Below are 21,564 nucleotides of genomic sequence, written 5' to 3' on the forward strand. Positions count from 1 at the left end.
TACATCTGATATACGAAGGAGTATGCATAGATGAGCAAGGAGTGGTCCAAAGTAGATAGAGTATAGGAAATATAGACATGGTGATAGTAACTGTAGCTCAGATGGCAATCAGGTACATAAAGAGAAGTTTGCTAGGTAACTGATGAGCCAGTCCAGTCCATCATGGTCTTGCGGATTCAAGTCCCTCTTCCGAGGACATATACTCCGGACAAGACAACGGACGAGGCTATCGGACATACTAAGGACTGATCGGATAACCTTATAGGGTTCGGACAAATGCAAGGCCTAACCTTAGTACTGTACGTGAATCTAGGTTCACTCTTCTTACCCCCGATCGACATCGACACCTCCACCGCCCATGTACTCCGTACTTTGTTCCGGAGGACCTGTCTCCTCCATCTTCAACTCTTCAAAGAACCCGACTTGTCCACATGTCAAGAGCGGTCTGGACGCCAACACACCATGAGAGATCAGATTTTGAAATTGCACAGTCCACTGCAGATTGGGCTTTCCGGCACTCCGAATGGGAATCATCCTATCCTCACCGGTCGCTGGGAGGTTCGAGAAAGCAAGCAACGCAAAGTAGATTTCCTGGTGAGGCATAAAAATGAAGAAAGTATAGGCCCACCCCTCCACAAGAAGAAACCAAAAAAAAGAAAGCCATGTCTCACGTTTAGCCGGAAAGACGGGAGTCCAATCGAATTGTTATGACCCTGCCCACAGTTGACTACCAAATAGAGAACTAAAACTTGACCTACAAGTCGCGAGGCCTCGAATGGGGGGAGGCGACCTGAACTTGAAAGCTCGAAAAGGTCTCGACTCGAACTCAGACGGCCCAAGCGATGCGCTGAGTCGTCCCTGAGACTCATCAGCGTCGAAGCTAAAAGACCAGGTTTTTAGGGGGGGGGGGGTTCGGGCGCAGCTAATTAGGTTATCAAGTAAGCTAATCGCAGCTCTGGGGTGGTCGCTAAAAGAAGGAGGTGGAGGGGAGGGTCGCACATCCTAGACGTCTTAGCGTGTAGAGAGGACAATCTAAAAGCAATCGAAGACAATCTAGATCGTTGACCGAGGGGGTCCGCGCCCCCATCCATGGAAAAGAAATCCATCTGATCCTCGACCGTGCGTTAGAAATATGAGATCAAAGAGAATCCGTCGGTCGGTGCACTAGACCATCGTCCGTTATACATATATATCTGGTAAAATTATGATAGTCATTAGATAATTTTCCAGAATCTGACTGTACCGTGGTTAAGTGATCGGTCTTCTCGTGTCTCGAATGGGCCGGGATGACGATGACAATCTTTATGTGATGCACTCTAGTACAAGATGGAATATGATTTACATACAATAAGTGATACCTACCCTATCACCTTCTGTAGATTGATACAACAAATTGGATTGTAATTATATTTATAGAGTAATATACCATCATTCTATTCGCAAACACTCGATATTATTCGTCTATTGCATGGGAGTTCTATATATATGATCAACTAAGTGCCCCTCCCCCCCCACACCTCTTGTGAAGATTGACGGCCATACCTGTCATTTTATTAGCTTCTGGACCATAGGTACAGTACTTTTTTTGTTTTCCCTTTTCGATCTGTCATGTAGTCATTTCTAATCGAGGTTGGCCTTGGCTGAAGCATGGCCATGCGTGTGGGACCAGCCTAACAGGGTATACATACTTTTCCTATACGGATAGGTCTGTGACTATCGATCTCTCATGTCCTTACCAACGTTTATATAACTGGAAGCTGCCCAAGAGGAAGTGAGGTCAACTGGATGCATTTCAATTCCAAACTCTCGTCCTAGGCCTGATCCCTGTTGCTTTGGCCCCTTTCCAATCTACGCACCCTGGTCGGGCACGAACCACTCTTTATTTCGGGACTTCCAGATACTCTGCACCGCCAGTTTGCCAGGCAAACATCACGATTCGATCGGCATATTAAGCTTGAGATCAGCTAGATATCCAAATATTGAGATAGCTGCCGGGCCTGGTTTGTGTCTAGGGGAGAACGAGCCTCGATATAAGACTCACCAGTTTTCCTACTCCTCCTCCATCCACCCTGCACTAATCGACTAGTCTGCTTTGAAGATCCGTACGGTTCTCGCAAACTCCGAAGCAGTGGATCCCGTTTTAGCTGCAGCACTGTGCATCCACCACACCGTCATTCTATCATCCCATTTCCAGCTTTTTCTCATCTCCGATCTCCGTTCTTACCCATTGCCTACTCCCGAGGCAGCTGAAATTCTTCGGAGTACCCGAAATCTTGTTCGTAGGTCATGCCCTATCCTCATGTCTTTTTTAGGCGCATGATTTGCCACTGGGAGGGTCAGTTGGGGCTGTGAACTTCCCCAAAAACCTTCTCCGCTGCGCGTTTTTGCCTCCCCTCCGGTCTCGATTGTCTCTATTGCCGCTCGATCGGAGCACTCCAGAAAACCCCTCCCCTCTGATCAGTGGGCAACAACAAAAAGCAATTTATTCTTGGTGTTGATTTGTCAAAGCTTAGATCTCCTATGATCCCCTAGAGCAGGATATTCTAAAGCTCCGATCCTCGTGGACAGACCGTACATCCCCCCCGCGTCCGGCCGCTTGATCATTCCTCAACGTCGATCACTACTGGGCCACACCCGTTCAACTGTCGTTTCCGCACTTCCCTCCAGTTCTCGCTCAATCTCTCTCTCCACCTCCTCTCCCTCCGCCTCTGCCACCTCTCTCACCCTCGCTTTCTTCCCTCCTCTTGCGGTTCGTCGGGGACACACCGCCGTGTCATGGAAATTGATTGATTCCTCCTCTTGGCCGGATATTCGTGGGAGGACCCTGGTTCATCATGGATCCCCACGCAGCTCGCGAGCTGCTGGAGTACCTGCGCACATGCTACCCGATCTTCCTGCTATGCCTCTTTGCCGTGGCCTTCGTAGTCAATACGATGATCACTGCGAGTAGGTCGAGCAACAATGAATCCGTTCGCATGGGTCCTGGGGGACGACCACTCCCCAAGCGATGCCGCAGTGCAGCTCCCGCTCGGAAGCCCAAGGAGTTTTCTCCCACCGTCAAACGCTTCTTCAATTGGTTTTCGGTGGCCGTACTCGTCACCTACCTGATTGATGCGACGATCTACATTCTCCATGTCATGCTGGCCCGATCCGAGCATTGGTGGCGAGGTCAGTCTGCAGTTGTACGTATTTCCTAGGAAAATGGTGGAGTTGGATCGTCAAGTGGTGGCCATTGCAAGGCTCGTAGTAGCTAATTAGCGGGGGGACTCTAGATCTATATCGTCGCTTCATTCTTCTTCTACGCCGTCTTATTGATGACACTGCTCGACACCAGCCCGTCTCCGACAGCCGCTCAATTCGTGTGTTGGCTCGCCGCCATTCCTCTCGAACTCGTTATTCTTAGCACCTCTCTCTCCCTTTACACTTCGCCTCACCATGAGCCCGTCGTTGGTGATCCCGAAGGCGGCAAGCTTCGCAAAACTATTACTCCCTGGGAATACTCTGAAGTGGCGTCGAACAGCCTCCGCGTGATGATTCTGCTGGCTCTCGTTGTTCTGTACGCCAGCAAGTCAATCACGTGGAAGAGCCAGGACTCGAAGGACGGGCACCGTGCAAACGGCGGCGTCAGCGAGTCCACTGGACTCCTGGATGCCGCAGCTGCAGAGAACGGCAACGGAAATGCCAATGGCCATGCCTATGGCGCGACCAATGGTTCGTCGGGCGAAAGGACCAAGCCACAACCAGATCCTTGGGTTCGCCCGACGACCATGCCTTCCACGAGCTGGTGGGAGTATCTGAGCGGCTACTCGCTCTTTTTCCCCTACTTGTGGCCATCCAAGTCCCGCCGCCTGCAAATTGTTGTGGTCTTTTGCTTCATTTTGCTCATTCTCCAGCGAATTGTGAACGTAATGGTGCCCAACAAGGTGGGAGACATCATCACTATTTTGGCCAACGAGGAAGGGAAGGATTTCCGTGTCCCTTGGCTCGAAATTCTGATGTATGTGATTCTCCGGTGGCTGCAGGGTGGCCAGGGCTTGCTCAGTTCGATGCGCTCTAGCCTGTGGATTCCGGTCAGTCAGTATTCTTACATGGAGCTGTCTAATGCCGCCTTTGAGCATGTGCACGGCCTCAGCTTGGATTTCCACCTCGGAAAGAAGACTGGTGAAGTGCTTTCTGCTCTAAGCAAAGGTAGCTCTATCAATACATTCCTGGAGCAGGTAACTTTCCAGGTGGTTCCGATGTTAATCGATCTGGTCATTGCATTTGGATACTTCGTTATTGCATTCGATGCATACTACGCACTCGTTGTTGGTATCTCGACTTTCGGCTATCTTTACGTTACTATTCGAATGGCTCAGTGGAGAGCTGAGATCAGAAGACAGATGGTGAATGCATCGCGCCAAGAAGACGCGGTCAAGTAAGTGGCTCAAAAAGTGATGCTGAAGGCTATGACCAATATAACTAATCGGTATTTTTTTTCTAGGAACGACTCGATGGTCTCATATGAGACGGTCAAATATTTCAATGCCGAACAATACGAGTTCCAACGCTACCGCGATGCCGTGGGCGAGTTCCAAAAGGCCGAGTACCATGTTCTCTTCTCTTTGACGCTTCTCAACACCTGTCAGAATACAGTATTTATGATGGGCCTGCTACTCACCTGTTTCATTGCCGCGTACCAAGTTTCCACCGGCCAGCGCCAAGTCGGTCAATTTGTTACTTTGTTGACTTACATGGCCCAGCTTCAGGGCCCGTTGAACTTCTTCGGCACCTTCTACCGTTCGATTCAATCTGCACTGATCAATGCCGAGCGTATGCTCGAATTGTTCCGGGAGCAGCCTACGGTGGTTGACAGCCCTTACGCCACTCCTCTGACCACGTGCAAGGGCGACATCAAGTTCCAGGGCGTGGATTTCTCGTATGATAAGCGCAAACCAGCCCTGAACGGGCTTACTTTCCGCTGTGAACCCGGTACCACGACTGCCTTGGTTGGCGAATCAGGTGGTGGCAAATCAACAGTCTTCCGGCTGCTCTTCCGATTCTATAATGCCGAGAAGGGATGTCTCACCGTTGATGGCCGTGACGTTCAAGATATCACAATTGACTCTCTGCGGAGGCACATTGGTGTGGTTCCTCAAGATACCGTACTCTTCAACGAGACATTAATGTACAACTTGAAGTACGCGAACCAGTCAGCCACGGATGAGGATGTCTACGAGGCCTGCCGGGCTGCCAGTATCCACGACAAGATTCTGGCGTTCCCTGACGGGTACAACACGAAGGTTGGTGAGCGCGGGTTACGTTTGAGTGGTGGCGAGAAACAGCGTGTCGCAATTGCACGCACCATCCTGAAGAACCCTCGAATTATACTTCTTGACGAGGCCACCGCCGCTCTGGATACTGACACGGAAGAGCACATTCAGGGGGCTCTCTCGACCCTCTCGCACGGCCGTACTATGCTCGTGATTGCCCATCGCCTCAGTACCATCACAACTGCTGACCGAATCCTGGTTTTGGCTGACGGTCAGGTGGCCGAGAGCGGCACCCACGAGGAACTACTGCTTCTCAAGGGCCGCTATGCCAGCATGTGGCGCAAGCAGATCCGAGCCCAGAAGGCTGCTGCTGAAGCTCAAGTTTTGCAAGACCGCGCCGAGCGTATCCGCAACGCCACCCACAGCGATGACAGCTCTAGTCAATCCGACGAGGACGGCAAACGCACTCGTCGTGCCGCTCACTAAACCCTCTTCAGTCTTGGACGCCCTGTACAGGCAAACTCTAATTCCCGCCAGCAAGCATGGTTCTCTCCCAATTTTTCATCTCCCGACGTGTGCATAAGCTCTCTCATATCTTTCTATTCTTCAACACCGACGCCAAAAGCAAGTGGGGGGTTTAATGTGAAATGGAGGACAGCAGGGACGGCAAGAGATGTGGATTTTTCATTTTTGCCTTTGCGTTCTTTTCTTTTTCCCTCTTGTCTCCCCTCTCGTTTATATTTTCGGGTCCCTTCTGCTTCTTCTTTTCCTCCTTACTGGGGCAGGGTCTGCTTTCTCCCCCACATTTCCTCCTTTCCAGCATTCGTTTTTCTGTCGCATTGTTTTCATTGCGTTTATAGGCGTTTGGGGCTTTACGATGCGTACGAGTGAAGTTCATTTTTGCCTTGTCCTTGTTTCATAAGGAACCCGAGGTGCACTTGGTCGCGGTTTGGGTTTTCCGGAAATAAAACACTAGATTAATCACTAGGGCCGCCGACACGGATTATATTTAATACAAAAGGACTTTTTTGAACAGAGCAGTGTGTGCATCGTCGAAGAGGTTGTTTAGGTGCTTAGACTTGTCCAGAATGGATGTGATTGAATGTGTCTTCGACATGAACTTAGTAGAATATGCTTGCTCTTGGACCAATAGTACCGAGCACATGGATCTGTTAAAGCTGTAATAGACTAAACTGTGCCTGATCTTCAGAGTCGGGCGATAATTGTACTTCGGAGAGTATGTACAATGATGTAGCTCGACATGCCAAGACCGCGGCAAGCTTATCGATTATCACCGACATCTTCACTCGAATCCTTCTTTCATCGCCTACTTGAACGCGCCAACTCACCACCCTTCACATCAGACATCCTCTCTCCCTACAATGCATTCACCATCACCTCAACTTCTCCGCGCCATGCGCTCCTCTCTCCTGAGCGCCCCGGCTCCCCGCGCTCTGCGCAGCGCCACCCGCTTCCCGCGCGCCCTCACAGCTCTCAACACCCTATCAACACAGCGCAGCTACAGCACCCCAATTCGCCCGACTCGCATGATCCCTCGCTCCCATACACACAAGCCTACCAGCCATGACCGAGGCCCCGAGTCAAAGGAAGACACCCAGACAGACTTTGGCGCACTGGACGTCCTCGGTAACACACCCGTACCGAGCACGGCCATCGACGCCTGCCTGGACTCGGGGTTCCACCTGAACAGCGGTGTTAAAATTACCGGTGGCGATGCACTATTGCTCGTCGGTGGAGAGGCGTTCTCCTGGCGGCCTTGGAAGGCCTTTGAGGGTGCAGAGGATGACCGCCCGGCCAAGGCGTCTATGATTAACGCCAAGGGCCAATTTGAGCTGGATGAGCAGGCTTGGGGATTGTTGAGCATGGTGTGGCCCCGTCCTGGTACGTAATCTGTTTCTCCTTTCCCCTCCCTCTTTTTGCTTGTTCTTGTTTTTTTTGCCCTTTCCTTTTTTGTGCCGTGGTCATGAGTCCTCGTGGAATGGGGTAATGGGTCATATGGTCGTTGCACTACACTAGAAACTACTTGTTTTGGGAGGCAAATTTTGGGGTCGGTTCAGCTTGCTAATGAATTTGTCTCGGGTAGACATGCTCATTCTCGGTCTGGGTGGCGGCATGTATCCCCTCTCACCAGCGACCAAGCGCCATATCAACTCGCTAGGCATCCGCGTGGAGATTCAGGATACTCGGAATGCGGCGGCGCAGTTTAACCTGTTGGCCACAGAGCGCGGAGTCTCCGAGATTGCGGCAGCGCTAATTCCTATCGGGTGGAAAGGTCGGTCGTAATTTCGGGCAGTGCTACTAGTTGCACAACTAGGACGATGCAAAGAAATGAAGAGTTGAGGCTCTTTTAGTGTACATTATCATATACTCTACATTCTTATTATCTCACTCAAAATGTACGATTACTACTTTTGGACATCTCAGGGTCCTGGTCATGTGAACTCCCTATCTTATCTTACCTCAGCTCAGCCCCGTCCCCTCTTCCGGTTCCGACTCCACCAACCACTCGGGGAAGCTCAGTTACGTACGTACCTGAGCTCATCTCGATTCGATTCACATCAATACAAACCATGGCGGGAAATGAGCAACTTCTGGCTCCACGCCCTTCCTCCGACCGCTCCTCTATTCGAAACGCCGAAGAAGAAGATGCCCTCCTGACCGGCGAGCGGACGACTCGCCGTGATGAACCACGCCGGGGATTGGGCTTCTGGGGACAGGTCGGGACATTTGCTTGGGCGGTTATCGCAACCATCTTGGTAATCGTCCTCGCCGTGGTGTATCAGCATGAGGCCGCCAAGAATCAACGTGTTCCTCACAAGGGTGTCTGGGGCCCTGACGGGAAGCCGACTGGCAAGCGCAATCTGATCTTCATGGTGTCTGATGGTATGGGGCCGACCAGTTTGTCGATGACGAGAAGCTTCCGGCAATTGACAGAGGGTCTACCGATCGATGATGTCTTGGTATTGGATAAGCACCACATTGGCCAGTCCCGGACACGGTCAAGCAACAGCCTGGTGACGGACTCGGCGGCCGGTGCAACGGCGTTCTCCTGCGCGCACAAGAGCTACAATGGAGCCATTTCCGTGCTCCCAGACCACTCCCCCTGCGGCACTGTTCTCGAGGCCGCTAAATTGGCTGGGTATCATACTGGACTGGTCGTCACGACTCGCATCACGGATGCAACTCCGGCGTGCTTTGCTTCGCATGCCAATCTGCGTCAGTACGAGGATAGCATTGCGGAGCAAGAGGCTGGTGAGCACCCCCTGGGTCGGGTTGTTGACCTGATCCTGGGTGGTGGACGATGCCATTTCCTGCCCAATTCTACAGAGGGTAGCTGCCGTGCCGATGACCGCGATATTGTTGAACTTGCGTCAGAGAATGGATTCAATTACTTGCAGGACCGAGCTGCCTTTGATGCCCTGAACGGCGGTACCGCGGCCAAGCTCCCTCTGATGGGTCTTTTCGCCGAAAAGGATATTCCTTTTGAGATTGACCGTCGCTCGCAGAACGACGTTTATCCTTCTTTGGAGGAGATGGCTCGTACTGCTTTGACTACCCTTAGCGAGGCTACTCGGGACAGCGAGCAGGGCTTCTTCCTCATGATCGAAGGTTCCCGCATTGACCATGCTGGTCATGGAAATGACCCTGCCGCGCAGGTTCACGAAGTCATTGCCTTTGACAAGGCCTTTGCCGCCGTTCTTGAGTTCCTTGAGAACGACGAGACGCCGGGTGTGCTTGTCAGTACATCTGACCATGAGACCGGCGGTCTGGCCGCTGCTCGCCAGCTCCATACTTCCTACCCCGAGTATCTCTGGCTGCCCCGTGTCCTGGCCAATGCCGAGCACTCTAGCGAGTATGTCGCCGCCAAGCTGAGCAATCATCTTGCGGAAGCTGGCAAGCACGATGATGACTCGAAGAAGAAGGCGTACATTCGCAAGACCCTGCTGGAGAAGGATCTTGGTATCAGTGATGCCACGGACGAGGAGGTCAATGCCTTGCTCCACCCCGAGGCCGGCGTGGCTCCTCAGTATGTCTTTGCAGACATGATCAGCCGCCGTGCACAGATTGGCTGGTCCACTCACGGACATTCCGGTTAGTCAATCCCTCTCCACCATACTGCATAATGTGAAGTCATATTAACAATGTTCATGTAGCTGCCGATGTCAACATCTACGCATCATCCAGCAAGGATGCCTGGCCCTTGGTCGGAAATAACGAGAACACAGACGTAGGTGCCTTCCTGGCCAACTACCTGGATCTCGACGTCGATGCTGTCACCAAGCGCCTGCAGTCCGCCGCCTACTGGACTGTATCCGGCGAGGAGTCCGCCATCCAGGAGAAGTACAGCTGGATGGGTGATCCTCTCGGCGCCTCCGTGCGGGTCGAGGGCCTTGACGCCTACCATGGTGATTTCAAGAAGCGATCCCTCGATGACTGCGGCTGTGGTGCAGCCCACTAATCCATTTGGGTTATCTTGCATATCCTGCATGTTCTTTATACCCTGATTTTGGGGTCATTATCTCTCGGGTTACCCTCTATGTTGTATCACATTGGCGTTGTGGCTGATTTGGCGCTATCACATACTCACTTTACATACTCATATCATATTGTTTTGATCTTGTTAAGACTGTGGCATTCTGTACTGATGGTCTATAGTCTATGGGAAACCAATCAATCTATATCTTCTGAACTCCCGAATCTCTTGGAAGTTCCATCGTCATGCTAAATAGACCAGAGTCTACCAAAAAGCCAAAGTCTGCAAAACGACCAAAGTGCGGAAAATAACTAAAGACTGCCAAAAGACCATTTTATCCTCAACCACCAAAGCACGTCCAAAACCAAAAACTTCGAAAATAAACCAAATAACACTTCAACAGCGAAACACGCGGAAAAAAAACCATTTTGTACAAAAACCGACGCATTGTAAAACAAAAGCTCATCCGCATGTAAGTTTGCATGTCCAGTCTATTTCACAAGAATAACGGCCTGGAGCGATTGGAAGAAGGGATTCGGAATGACACCGGCGAATGTAAATATCTGGCTGCTTTCGAGATTTCGAGAATGGAGAAATGGGTAGCTTCAAAGTGGTCCCGAAGCCGATTTTCAGCTCTAGCCATTCGTCATGGCTGATGATTCCATCGAGCATCCAAGTCACGACGGAATTGATGACCCATTTTTGGGCGATGTCATGTCCTTCAGTCGGCATTTTGAGACTCAATCTTTGAGCTTGAGAGTCCCAGAGTTCCCTATAAAGATCAGCCTCTAGTCTTCGAAGAGTCAAATCTGGGGTCAAAGAGGTCAACTCGCTGTACCTGGAATTCCTTGTCGAGTGCCTGAAAAAGAGCGTCTAACATTCACGACGTATGTCCGTGAATCCAGACTCGACCGCGAGGGGGGAGCATAAGATGAGGGACATTGGAAAAGGCACCGGGCTGCTTTCGAGAGCTTAAAGACTTCCCAAAGCCCAAAGCATGTTGCAAAACCGAACCCTACCCGAAACAGCAGAGCACCAGAAACCCCAATCCTCCCGGCAGCATAACAATCTATCTTCTCCCCACACGCCTCTTCAGTCCCCCCTCACGCCCTATTTCCCCAAGTTCCCATTCTCCCCCTGCTCCTCCTAGGCCCTGACGTCCTCACATCCGGGACACTGCTCCGAAAGATTGAACACCCACCACAACACATTCCCCGAACCAGGCCCGTATCTTGTCTCGGGGCGGCCGTTCTCGTCAAAGAGAGCGTACGGCTCGCACTGGGCCTGGTCGGGGTCGAAGGGCAGGGCATGTTGCTCCTGCTCTTCGGGTTCGTTGATGCGTTGTAGTTGGGTGAGCATCTGTTGGCAGAAGCAGTGTAGTTGGAAGCGGACGTGGCCGCATTCCACGTATGAGATGCCGACGTATTGGCACATTGTGGGCTGGATGGATGGGTTGATAGGTGGATGGATGAGGGAGGGCCTGTTGCTGTGGTGTGCATGGAAGGTTACTTGATAGACATGGTGAAGGTGAGGGGGATGAGGTTGATAGAGGGCAGAGAGGACAGAGGGCGTACCGTATGAGTTGCGTCTTGCGTCGAATGAATAGAGTCGATGACTCGCGATGGTGGTCTGCAGAAGATTTGAATATCTGCGAGGAAGGTGTGGATGTTGACGTTGAGGTGGAAGGAAATGTTGTGAAGAGTGAAGAGTGGTGAGATATCAGAGTGACGTGAAGCTCTGGCAAGTTCCTTTCCTGGACATTTGCCTGGAGAATTCCAGGCTATCGATACTGCCATTTCTACTCCGGAAGACTCTCACATGATCCATGATCTATGATCCTGGTGAGCTCCCTATATGCCGCCTTCTCAGACTATAGCGATCTCGGAATTATGAGGTTATACAGAAGCTATACGAGTACCCTTCACCACATACCTTTCATGAGCCTACAAACCAAGAACACAAAACTTGAATATTCCAATCTACATCTAAACAATCTTGCCCCTCTAAAAAGCACAATATCAAATCCATACCCTTGGATAGATCTATACATACCACGGCGGTGGCGTCTAGATCTAGAACACGCCCTGTCCGAGCCATCCCCCATTCCCAACATAACCTCCACCGATCTAATTCTACACCAAAGTACTTCCCACATTCTAAAGCCCCTCCCCCTATTCAATCCACGTGGAAAGAATGAAAACCCAGTGAAACTGTAAGCAATAGTGGAGACTATAAGGTAGGTAGGGTTCCTGCAGGGGGTTTTAGATTTCATGCCGAACCCGTGACGGGCCGTCCGTTGCAGAATCCACCAACCGAATGAACCAACGGAAACCCCTGCATGAATACGAGAGCTTGAGTAGACGTCTTGCCAAGAGGATTAGTATGGAATGGGAGGGGGGAAATCTAGATCTACATCTACCCGAAGTTATAGAAATATTGTTGTGTACACTTCCGAACTAAGAAACCAGGTCTTGAGAATAAGAGATAAATTATGAGAGACTATGAGCGGTGACCCATTATCACACCTAGAGTAGAGCTAGATATTTCCAAACATGTGCAGGGAAGAGCGTTGCATCGCAGTGACAAACGGGGCATACAAAGACGAACATGAAGACAGCTGGACCGCGAAAAAAATGGCGAAAGATAAGCGTAATCATCCATTAGGTGAAGAAAGAAAACGCCGAGCATGAAGTAGACGCAGGGTAGTTCGGACATGTGGACGGCGTTAAAGGGAATCGATAGATCCAAAAGGATGTAGAACATAACAGAGCAATGGAACGAGAAACAGTACACAAGATACAAAGATGTGTTTTCTTCATTGTGAGGGATCAAGGAGTCAGTCAGAGACAGTCGAGAAGCGAAAATAGGATCAAACATCCAAAATGGGGGGTTTTACTCATGAAAGAGCAGTAGAAAGTTTGGCGGGAAAAATAAGAAATCTTAAAAGATAAGATATTCTTGTATGGCAAAAGTATTCTGAAACACAAATAGACACAAAAAAACACAAAGTCCCATATGAGGGTACATTTACAGCGTCACCAGAACAACCACAGCCACAAGGACTGCGAAGAGCGAGCCACGGAGGACACGCTCACCCTGAGCAGGGGCGCCGTTGCCCTTGGTAGTGGTCTCAGTGCCCTGGCTGAAGCCAGTGCTGGAAGCAGAAGAGGAGCTGGTGCTGCCGCTGCCGCTGCTAGAGTCAGAGCCAGAGCTGGTAGTGCTGTTGCTGGCCATACCACCGGAACCACCGTGGCTGGTGGGAACGCTGTCGCTGCCGGTGGAGGTGGCACTGCTGCTGTTGGCGCCGAGGGTCATGTCCAGACCGGTAGCACCGAGGGAGCCGAGAACGGTAGAGTTATTAGTGATGGCGACGTTGGCCTCCATGGCAGCCTCGGAGGTGTAGATGTAAGAGTTGTTGCCGGTCTGCTCAGTGCCAGAGGGGGGACTGTAGCAAGTGACATCGACCTGACCAATGGTAGCGTAGTAGTAACCCTTCTCCTTGATGTCCGTGCTGTCCCAGTCAATCTCACCACCGGCCCAGTCGATGGTACCCTGGGCGTTGCTGGCCTGGCCGGCGGGCCACAGCGACATCTGCAGGCGAGAGGGGGTCTGCGGGTACTGGTAGCGGTTGGCAGTGGAGTTCCAGGTGTCGGACTTCTTCAGGGTGCGCATGACGGTGCCGTCGATGATCCACTGGGTTTGGTCGGGCTGCCAGTCAATCTCGTAGGTGTGCCAGTTGTCAAAGGTATCCTGGTCGCTGACCGAGGCGTTGGCGCTGTTGTGCCAGTCGAGAACACCCTGCCAGTAGTAGTTGGTCTGAACCGCAGTCAAGTCGGCACCGACCCACTCGTAATCGATCTCATCCTTGACGTCGGAGAGCAGGATGAAAGCAGTGACGACACCCTTGCCGCGGGAAGACTTGATCTTGCCGCTGATCTTGCCGTACCAGATGTAGTGGTTGTTGGCGAAAAGAGTACCGACGGAGTTCTTGGGCATGGTCATGAGCAGGTTGCCATCCTCGGTCTTGGGGTAACCGCTGTAGGTCCAGTCGGCGGCGCTGGCATTGCCCAGGTACTTGGTGTTCAGGGCGGTGTTGTCGAGGTTATCCCAAGTGTAGCTCTTGTTCTCACAGATGGGCATAGGGGCGCAAGAGCCGATGGAGAAGGAGGATTGGGGGTCGCAACCACCGAGACAGTATGCGCCGGTACCACACTCGCCATACTCTGTAACGCGAGACGAAAAAGGTTAGCCATTGACTCGGTCGCGTGGGTCAGAGACTCCACGAAAAGTAGAATTGAACATACGAGAGCAGCAAGGCTTGTCCTCGGGGCACTGGCTGCTGGTGCTGCAAGTAGTGGTGGTGGCCGCAAGTGCGGTGGCCGAGAGGGCCGACAGGGCCAGGAGCGGAGTCACGAAACGGACCATTGTGTGAGATTATGTACGGGGGTGGAGGGTGGGTATGTGCGAAATCAGAATATACAAGAAAAAAAGTAAAAGGATAGAGAGAAGACCACAGACAAACGAGCGAACTGTGGGAAAAGATTAGAAAAATAGAGTAGGGGGGAGGAGGAACGAGAGGCAGCAAGTGAAGGTGTAAAGAGCAACCAAGTTCACTGCTTTTGGATGTTGAGGAGAGAGAAGGAGAAAGAGGAGGAGGAGGGGGGGGGATGTATGGAGTATTTCACGGGTCTTACGAACAGAAGACCAGAGCAGCATCAGTCAATTGAACCCTCGATCAATGACAGGCCTAGGGGTATGGTATCTCAAGGGTCTCCAAGGGTGTAATGCCGCGTCATAAAGAACGGCTAGAGGTAAACAACCAGGGAATACAGTTCAATACTAACCCTTTTAGGAGTGGCCACGCTTCTGACCGGCCCAAATAGATTACAGCCCAGAGCCATGGCTCGGTATGGTGTAATACAGTGATCGTTCGGGGACTTAAGGGACCAAGGGACTTGGAGATGCTCTCCATCAAGTGGAGTCGTCCCTGGAAAAAAGGCGGAGTCGTCTGTGCACGTTTTTTTTTTCGCCGTGCAAACTGGTATTTTTGACCCTAAGGGGGTTGTTGACTGACTACACGATGCTCAATGCAAGTAACAAATTTCATGCTTAACTATTAGTTACCGTAAGTAGTTGATCAATTGCTATACATTTGAATTGTAAACGATATTCGAGGTATAGAGAAACTGGCCGGTCCAACCCGGAACACTATACAGACAGTACTGCAATCTCGTGCACTACAAATGAGACATCTACCTTGGTGCATTTCCAGGCCTCGTCATGGGGTCTCATTTGCTAGAGATTAGAAGTTCATTTGACTGGGTGAAGGGGATTAATTGGGTGGACTCTGGGGGCCAGTAACCAGTTAGCCGTTGGGCCACCTGAGACATTTTTTTCTGCCCCAGGCGTTTGTCTTTGATAAGGAGTGTAATCACAATACAATATATTATACTCCGTACTGTATTTGATTGGAGATTTATTCCTCTACACAGATTCGAACTCGATTTCATCTGCTGTTCCCCACGTCTAAACTCCCTTGTATGTCGCTTCATGCGCCTATAGTGGCATCTCTACATAATTCCCCCGTTGCTCATCTTACTCGTCCTCTCGTGCCACGTATTTGGACTGTATGTCCAACCTCGCCACCACCAATAACAGTACTTAGCTAACCCTGTCTGGATCAGGAGTGCACAACCGGTCAACCCCGACCAGGCTGCAGAAAAAAAAGAACCACCTTCCTTTAGAAAACCCGTGGGACGTACCCAAGCCCAATAGTTAGTCTCGGCGCCAAACTCAACCCCCCCCCCGATTTGCCCAGTCTACAGAAACCGGTTAAAAGTGGCCCCCAACTTGTTGCCAAAGTTGCCCAAAAACTAGGTACTCGGCACCAAGAATCCCCCAAGAATCTTCCAGGATGCCCAGCGGTGCCTGCCAAGTAACTGCCCAGAAGCACATACGTACAGTGACTACGCAAAAGTATTTGGACCCCCGCCCCACACCCCTATATTACATAATATATTGCCGGTCGCAAAACCTCCGTCAAAACTCCATGAATTGCATATTAACTACTAAATACACATAGAAGTCTACCTAGTAAGGCGTATACCATCCTTCTGATTCCATGATTGCCAGTACCCTATCAGGCATAGATTGAGCGTGTTCTCTTACTAAGCGTTTCTAGTAGGCGGTAGGAAATTAGCATGGGCGGTCAGCAAAGTGGGGCCCGGGGGGTCCAAATACTTTTGCGTAGTCACTGTACATACCGACATGACATACTGTTACCTGTACTCCGTACCTGGCATGGATAGACAGGGGGAGAATACTCGAAGTTTATACATCATACCGTCCTGCACATAATTGCATGCACATCAACGTGCTTATCTTCCCGGTCAGGAATACTGTCACGTCGCTCAGGAACGAACATCCGTCCAGTACAACCGGAAACCTTGACCAATTAACCCGCCGTACTCCGTACACTCCTAACCACTCGGCGCCCGCTGCAAGAGGGGGGGCATCCACTTTGAAGCTAAGGGGAGCTAAGGGAGCTAATGAGCGAACGAATGAGCTACCGTGGAGTAACTTTTTTTGCTGATCGCCTGAGCACGCAGTGGCAGGGCAGTCAGGGGCGTGTGTTTACTTTAGGAACATCCAGTCCAACTTCACCATTCTTCTGTATCTACGTCGATATCCAGTTTTAATGATAAACAACCAGTACTTTGGACCAGCAACCACTGCTATGCTTTCCAGAAGGAATGTCGGGGGAGTTAGGTTGAAATCGTCTATTTACCTCTTTAGGGGTGGCTTGATTCCAACTGTTCAAGCCCAGGAATGTGTCATCCCCCTCGAGGTAAGGGGTTGCAAAACATCTTGCTCCCAAGTCTCATAGCTCACTACAATTGATACGATAAGATCAAATCAATTCACACTCCCCGAACAAAACAAATGTGACCTCGCTACACAATCCATATCCTGCTCAACCCGGTATTCTAAAAAGCCTTGCTTCTCCGTATTCCTTTGCCAAATCGCGCCCAACCCCAGCGTGGCGTCCCACGCGCGCATACTGTGCCCTTGACGGCGTCGAGCCGTCGACGCCCGTATCACGTATTGTGTATGGTACACAAGTGCATAGAACATCGCATGGTTTCCCCGTCCTTTGCCCGTTTACTCCGTTGGGCTGTGCCCCGATTCCCGCTTGTAGACTAGTGCTGGGCCCGTTGACAACGAAATAAGCCCGCCACCACGCGGGTTGGCGTGTCAGTCGGGAGATTACTTTACGCGAGGGGACGAGAGTTGCCATTTTTGGGATTACAGGCAGAGAGAGAACTTGCTATTCACTACGCTACCCTTCACTAACAAAATCCTAATTTCTCCGCTTAATGCTTAGCTGGCCAGGTGACTCGTCTAGCCTCCTAGGGTTGTATGCACGGGCAGTGAGCTTGGATCTGGATTTCGTGAGCACATACGCTATTTTTACTACACAGACCAGCGTCGATGGCAAGTTATCCCTTATCTCAAGCCCCGAACTCCGTGAATGAGGCTCCGGGTGGGGTGTTTTTTTCATTTCGCGAATGCCCGATCAAGGTTGGGCGGAGGCTGGGGTTGGATTGATCCCGTTAATTATGTGATACCTCTCGGGAGAGAGCCCTTGGATCCGGCTTTGTTTGAGATCACTCCTATCGAGGGAGCCCCGAGTGACGACGGAAAAAAAGACAGGAAATCAATCTAGTGGTGTTGAGATTGGTTCAATGTAAAGATGGAACACGGATCGCGAATCATTGGGCATGCACGTGTATGTATATGTACAAATCTCTCATGCAGTAGATGCTTCAGTCTCGGTCATGACAGCCAACAGGTAATTTCAACATATGGTAGTTGACAAGACACTATAATCAATATTTGAGATCCATGGGGATGTATTCACGAACCATCCGCCAGCTATCACTGCCTTCATCGCGCTCGTTTCGCCAGAATCCCAGAAACGTCCGATCAGGACGGAGGTTCCATTTTGCCATGATTTCTTCTGTGATGTCAGGAGGAAGTCCTCTCTCTGGTTGGAAGACATCAAAATGTCCGATACGCGCTTCTTCCGGGATAGGATGTATTAACGGTGTACCTGCATCAGAGCCTGTAGACTCGGGAGACAGGCTCGAGCTGGACCCCGGGCTGTATTGATATCCGACAAGCGATTCTGTGGTCGAGAAATGCGGCGTGTCTGGATTGGTACTCATCACCTCCCCATTCATTTCTTCAAGCAGCATGATCCTTTCGCCAAATGTGACGGCAGACATACAGCTGTAGAATCCCTGTACTCGCGAAGACCGGAGCATGAGGGCAAGTGCCTCGCGTCGAATTGTAGGATCTCGACATCTCAGGCAGGTGAACCATAGTGCAACTCCCGGGTTGATATCGAATGTGAACGGTGGTTGTGTGCCATCTGATCGCATTGACGCGTCTAGGGAGATTCGAGACTGCTCCACGATTCTTTGGAAATTTGGTAGAAACGCGTCAGTGATGACCTCTGATGAAGATGCGGATACCTCTAGCATGATGAAGAGCGCTTCGTAAATTGCAGAGAAAAGGGCGATAGTGCCAATGTCCTCCGTCGTCAAGGATGTAGTATGTAATGATTCCACCAGGTTCACAAAGGCAGTGTGCCAGTCTCTCAACTGGACTGACAGATCTGCTTGTAGATCCAGCAGATCCTGGGGTATGCGAGAGTCATCGGGACTCAAGAGATGCTCTCCACAGGCGTGTTGGAAAAACTGAATCTCTGCGCCTAGGCGGGTAATTTCTTCTCGAGCAGCCCTCAAAGAAATGAATATTTGCGTCGGTCTGTGTTTGATACCCCGCAAGAGAAGCCCAATCTGTGGTCGAGAAAAGGTGAATCCAATCAGACCCAACCGAATGAATATGGGAACAATCGTGTCCTCCAACGAGGCAGCCTTGGCCGCCGGAACCAGCCCGCTGGCTATTTGAGTGCGCAAAGCAAGAATCAAATGCACACCCTGGCAATAAAGTTGGATAGCTTCGTCCACGCCGCCTTGAAGTGCCTCAATGCAGATAAAAAGCACACAACTAATCAATCCAACAAAGGTATCCACACTGCCACGCTCAATTTGCTGACGAACAGCGGAGACCGAGCGCGAGTACCAGCCTAGCGCGTCCCGGTGATTTTGAATGCGATCTGGATCTGAAATCGGCTCGGGGCTTTCAAATAAAGCACTGACGGAGATGATGGCATCCCAAACAGCAGGTTCACTCCGGCATACTTGTGGGACAATCGTGCGCCAGAAGTCAACATCCAACCCACCGCCAACAGCTGATGCGGCGTTCTGGAAGTAGTAGGCGAAAGCGCGCCGTTCTCGCCACATCGTATTTGGCGACATTGACAATGAGTTTGCGAGTATGGGTTGCGTCGAGGCTGTGACGGAGAATTTAATAGACTTTCTATCATCATAGTCGCACTTGCGGCCTGTACTGGTGCATCGCACACAGTGAGGCTTTTCTTCGCCGCATTTGACCCTTCGAATTCTAGAAGGAAATTAGTATAACTGAATTTTAGGAGATAGAGGGGTGTGACTTACTTGCATGTTTTACATCCTGACTTGGATCGCAAGAGCCCAAGTGTAGTGCCCTTGAGATTAGCTGATGAGCGGCCCGGCATTTTGGCAAGTTCTATGCTAGTGGGGCTTCAGGATGCCGTTGCGGCCATGAAGCCGTATGAAAAGATCAGTGGCCTGGAACGAGCCCCGGTGCGAGCAAATAACAGGCCGGTGTGCCAGGTAGGGGGGAAATTTGCATGTTCTATGGGAGATGCAGAGGGAAATAGTGCTGATAGGGGATGAAGTGGTTTTATCTTAGGTTGATCTTGGGGGCGACGCTAGCGATTACGCATCGAAGATCGTGTGATGATTGGCTGAAACTCGTTCCATCTAGCCCTCGCACGTGACACATGGAGTATACAAGCCATGAAATGTCGACCATAAGAGACATAAGAGATAGCAAGAGACTTCAGGATGAGTCATATCTAAAGCTGCTTTTTATTGGGGGCAGTTGACATACCTGAGAGTATATGCCTCCAAGCCCGCGCGAATGCTACTTGGGAAAGCGGTGGTGCAAAAGATGCAGGAGGAGAGGAATCAATATAAAGTCGAGATAAAACGCCATATTATTGATACTTATACATGTATACAAATGATCATTTTCTAGTAAGCCACCTGTCGATCCTTTTCGCCATATCTACACAGCGTTCGTCCACATGCCTCGTATACAGGTGTGCCGCGTATAGATTGAACACAGCCATGACCGCATACCCCACCAACCATGTAAATGCAAAAGGTATCGTGAATTGATTGGCATTCTCCGTACCAGGGTACGGCTCCCTGGTTGCAATGTACCACAAAAAGTTCCTCACGGGGTCACGGACAAGGTGATAAACAGACTGGTGTACGAGGTAGAGCGAGAATGATATCTTGCCCAGATACTGCATCGGTCTTGAAGTTAGAGGCCATTGTAGACGTGGCAATTGGCTGATGGCGTAGACCACAAGAACAGACCCTGCCGTCTTCCAGCATTTGCTGAGTACTGCCCAGTCATTCTCCCAGCGTGATGACTCGACCAGTTTGAGAAATAGGTAGCCGGGTGGCAATTCACCATCGTCGCTTAGACAGAGAAGGTAGATTCCGAAAATGAAGCAGAAATAACTCCAGATTGCTGAGAAATTGATGGACTTTATGTTTGATGTCCATCTTCCCAAAGAGTGATAAGGCAGTTTTAGCTCCTCGTCTGCTGTTGACCCCGAGAGAAGTCGCATCTCAGCCAAGTACAGACCAGCTAGGAAGCCAAAGACATCCCAAAGACCAAAGTAGAACCAATAGCTCATCAGACACCCTAGCGCTATGCGTCGAAGCTGAGGCCGCCAGAATGCCAGTCCCAATACCACAGTGTAGACGATGCATGAGCCCCGGAACTCCATAGGCATCGTCCAAAGTTGGCCATTCAAGCCAGGATTGCCCTGGAAATTGATAATATTCGTGATGTCGAGCATATAGCGAAAGACATAGGTAATGTGCAACCATGGTGCAGTCCAAGGCTTCCTGCCCCAGACAACCTCATCGCCAAAGTTCCATTGGTAAATATTACAAAAATAAAGAAGCTGTGAGATAATGGCGATAACAAAGACCGGTAAATAGATGCGGAAAATTCGCCTGCTAACTGCAGAAGACAGACGACGCACGAAATCGCCGTCGTCGCCGTTTCTTAGCCGTAGAAGGTTGATCGAAATCGCATAGCCCGAGATCACGAGGAATAACGGGACCATAGCATGTGCGGCGAAAAGGAGGCGAATCGGAGGCAGTTGGATAAGCCTCCGATTTTCTTCGGGTGGATCAGCCCAGAACGAGAGGAAGGCATTGTCCAGAACGCCGCCCATGAAATAGTGATCCGTCGCGACGATGGCCGCCGCGATGCCTCGAAGGCCGTCGAGCCAGGTGGTGCGGTCCATGGTCCTTGGTAAAAGGGATGAAGAAGGGGCATTTCAATCCATTATTTGATGGATGCATTTTAGCAGCAGATTTGAATGTAACAATATCCTCTGGTCCACAATGATTATTTTTGGGGGCCGTCAATTAATGTGTTAGCGTTGTCTTAGCGGGCCCAATTTTTCTTAAACAGGGTCCCTATTTCCGTACAAATTCAACAGGATCGACCCACTAACTACGCAGATCCTTGAGTCATGGAACCGTGGCATAGAGTAACGTAGTACAACGCGTTAGGCATCCGAACACAGTTTTTTTTTCTTCAAAGACAAGCCTCGGG

General features: G+C 50.7%; 9 protein-coding genes across 9 annotated transcripts; 3 read left to right on the forward strand and 6 right to left on the reverse strand.

Moving 5' to 3' along the window:
- Positions 1–324: 324 nt before the first annotated feature.
- On the reverse strand, positions 325–603 carry N7496_000998 (uncharacterized protein; the record flags this gene model as incomplete). The annotated part of the gene is made up of 1 exon (XM_056693929.1): positions 325–603. One exon carries the CDS (start codon positions 601–603, stop codon positions 325–327), a length of 279 nt encoding a protein of 92 aa, XP_056560658.1.
- Positions 604–2,834: 2,231 nt separating this feature from the next.
- On the forward strand, positions 2,835–5,738 carry hmt1 (putative vacuolar ABC heavy metal transporter (Hmt1); the record flags this gene model as incomplete). The annotated part of the gene is made up of 3 exons (XM_056693930.1): positions 2,835–3,182; positions 3,273–4,417; positions 4,484–5,738. The coding sequence occupies 3 exons, from the start codon at positions 2,835–2,837 to the stop codon at positions 5,736–5,738; spliced, it is 2,748 nt and encodes a 915-aa protein (XP_056560659.1).
- An 896-nt stretch (positions 5,739–6,634) lies between these two features.
- N7496_001000 (Mth938-like domain-containing protein) lies at positions 6,635–7,556 on the forward strand (the record flags this gene model as incomplete). Its single annotated transcript, XM_056693931.1, has 2 exons — positions 6,635–7,154; positions 7,357–7,556. 2 exons carry the CDS (start codon positions 6,635–6,637, stop codon positions 7,554–7,556), a joined length of 720 nt encoding a protein of 239 aa, XP_056560660.1.
- Positions 7,557–7,843: 287 nt separating this feature from the next.
- N7496_001001 (alkaline phosphatase) lies at positions 7,844–9,732 on the forward strand (the record flags this gene model as incomplete). Its single annotated transcript, XM_056693932.1, has 2 exons — positions 7,844–9,365; positions 9,428–9,732. The coding sequence occupies 2 exons, from the start codon at positions 7,844–7,846 to the stop codon at positions 9,730–9,732; spliced, it is 1,827 nt and encodes a 608-aa protein (XP_056560661.1).
- Positions 9,733–10,893: 1,161 nt separating this feature from the next.
- Positions 10,894–11,181, reverse strand: N7496_001002 (uncharacterized protein; the record flags this gene model as incomplete). The annotated part of the gene is made up of 1 exon (XM_056693933.1): positions 10,894–11,181. One exon carries the CDS (start codon positions 11,179–11,181, stop codon positions 10,894–10,896), a length of 288 nt encoding a protein of 95 aa, XP_056560662.1.
- Positions 11,182–11,252: 71 nt separating this feature from the next.
- On the reverse strand, positions 11,253–11,543 carry N7496_001003 (uncharacterized protein; the record flags this gene model as incomplete). The annotated part of the gene is made up of 1 exon (XM_056693934.1): positions 11,253–11,543. The coding sequence occupies one exon, from the start codon at positions 11,541–11,543 to the stop codon at positions 11,253–11,255; it is 291 nt and encodes a 96-aa protein (XP_056560663.1).
- A 1,231-nt stretch (positions 11,544–12,774) lies between these two features.
- utr2 (putative cell wall glucanase (Utr2)) lies at positions 12,775–14,172 on the reverse strand (the record flags this gene model as incomplete). The annotated part of the gene is made up of 2 exons (XM_056693935.1): positions 12,775–13,970; positions 14,052–14,172. The coding sequence occupies 2 exons, from the start codon at positions 14,170–14,172 to the stop codon at positions 12,775–12,777; spliced, it is 1,317 nt and encodes a 438-aa protein (XP_056560664.1).
- Positions 14,173–17,636: 3,464 nt separating this feature from the next.
- N7496_001005 (uncharacterized protein) lies at positions 17,637–19,118 on the reverse strand (the record flags this gene model as incomplete). Its single annotated transcript, XM_056693936.1, has 1 exon — positions 17,637–19,118. One exon carries the CDS (start codon positions 19,116–19,118, stop codon positions 17,637–17,639), a length of 1,482 nt encoding a protein of 493 aa, XP_056560665.1.
- An 827-nt stretch (positions 19,119–19,945) lies between these two features.
- N7496_001006 (acyltransferase family protein) lies at positions 19,946–21,250 on the reverse strand (the record flags this gene model as incomplete). The annotated part of the gene is made up of 1 exon (XM_056693937.1): positions 19,946–21,250. The coding sequence occupies one exon, from the start codon at positions 21,248–21,250 to the stop codon at positions 19,946–19,948; it is 1,305 nt and encodes a 434-aa protein (XP_056560666.1).
- Positions 21,251–21,564: the final 314 nt, after the last annotated feature.

This window comes from Penicillium cataractarum (assembly GCF_028827025.1).
Source record: "Penicillium cataractarum strain IBT 29864 chromosome Unknown utg000001l, whole genome shotgun sequence".
Classification (NCBI taxonomy): Eukaryota; Fungi; Ascomycota; class Eurotiomycetes; order Eurotiales; family Aspergillaceae; genus Penicillium; species Penicillium cataractarum.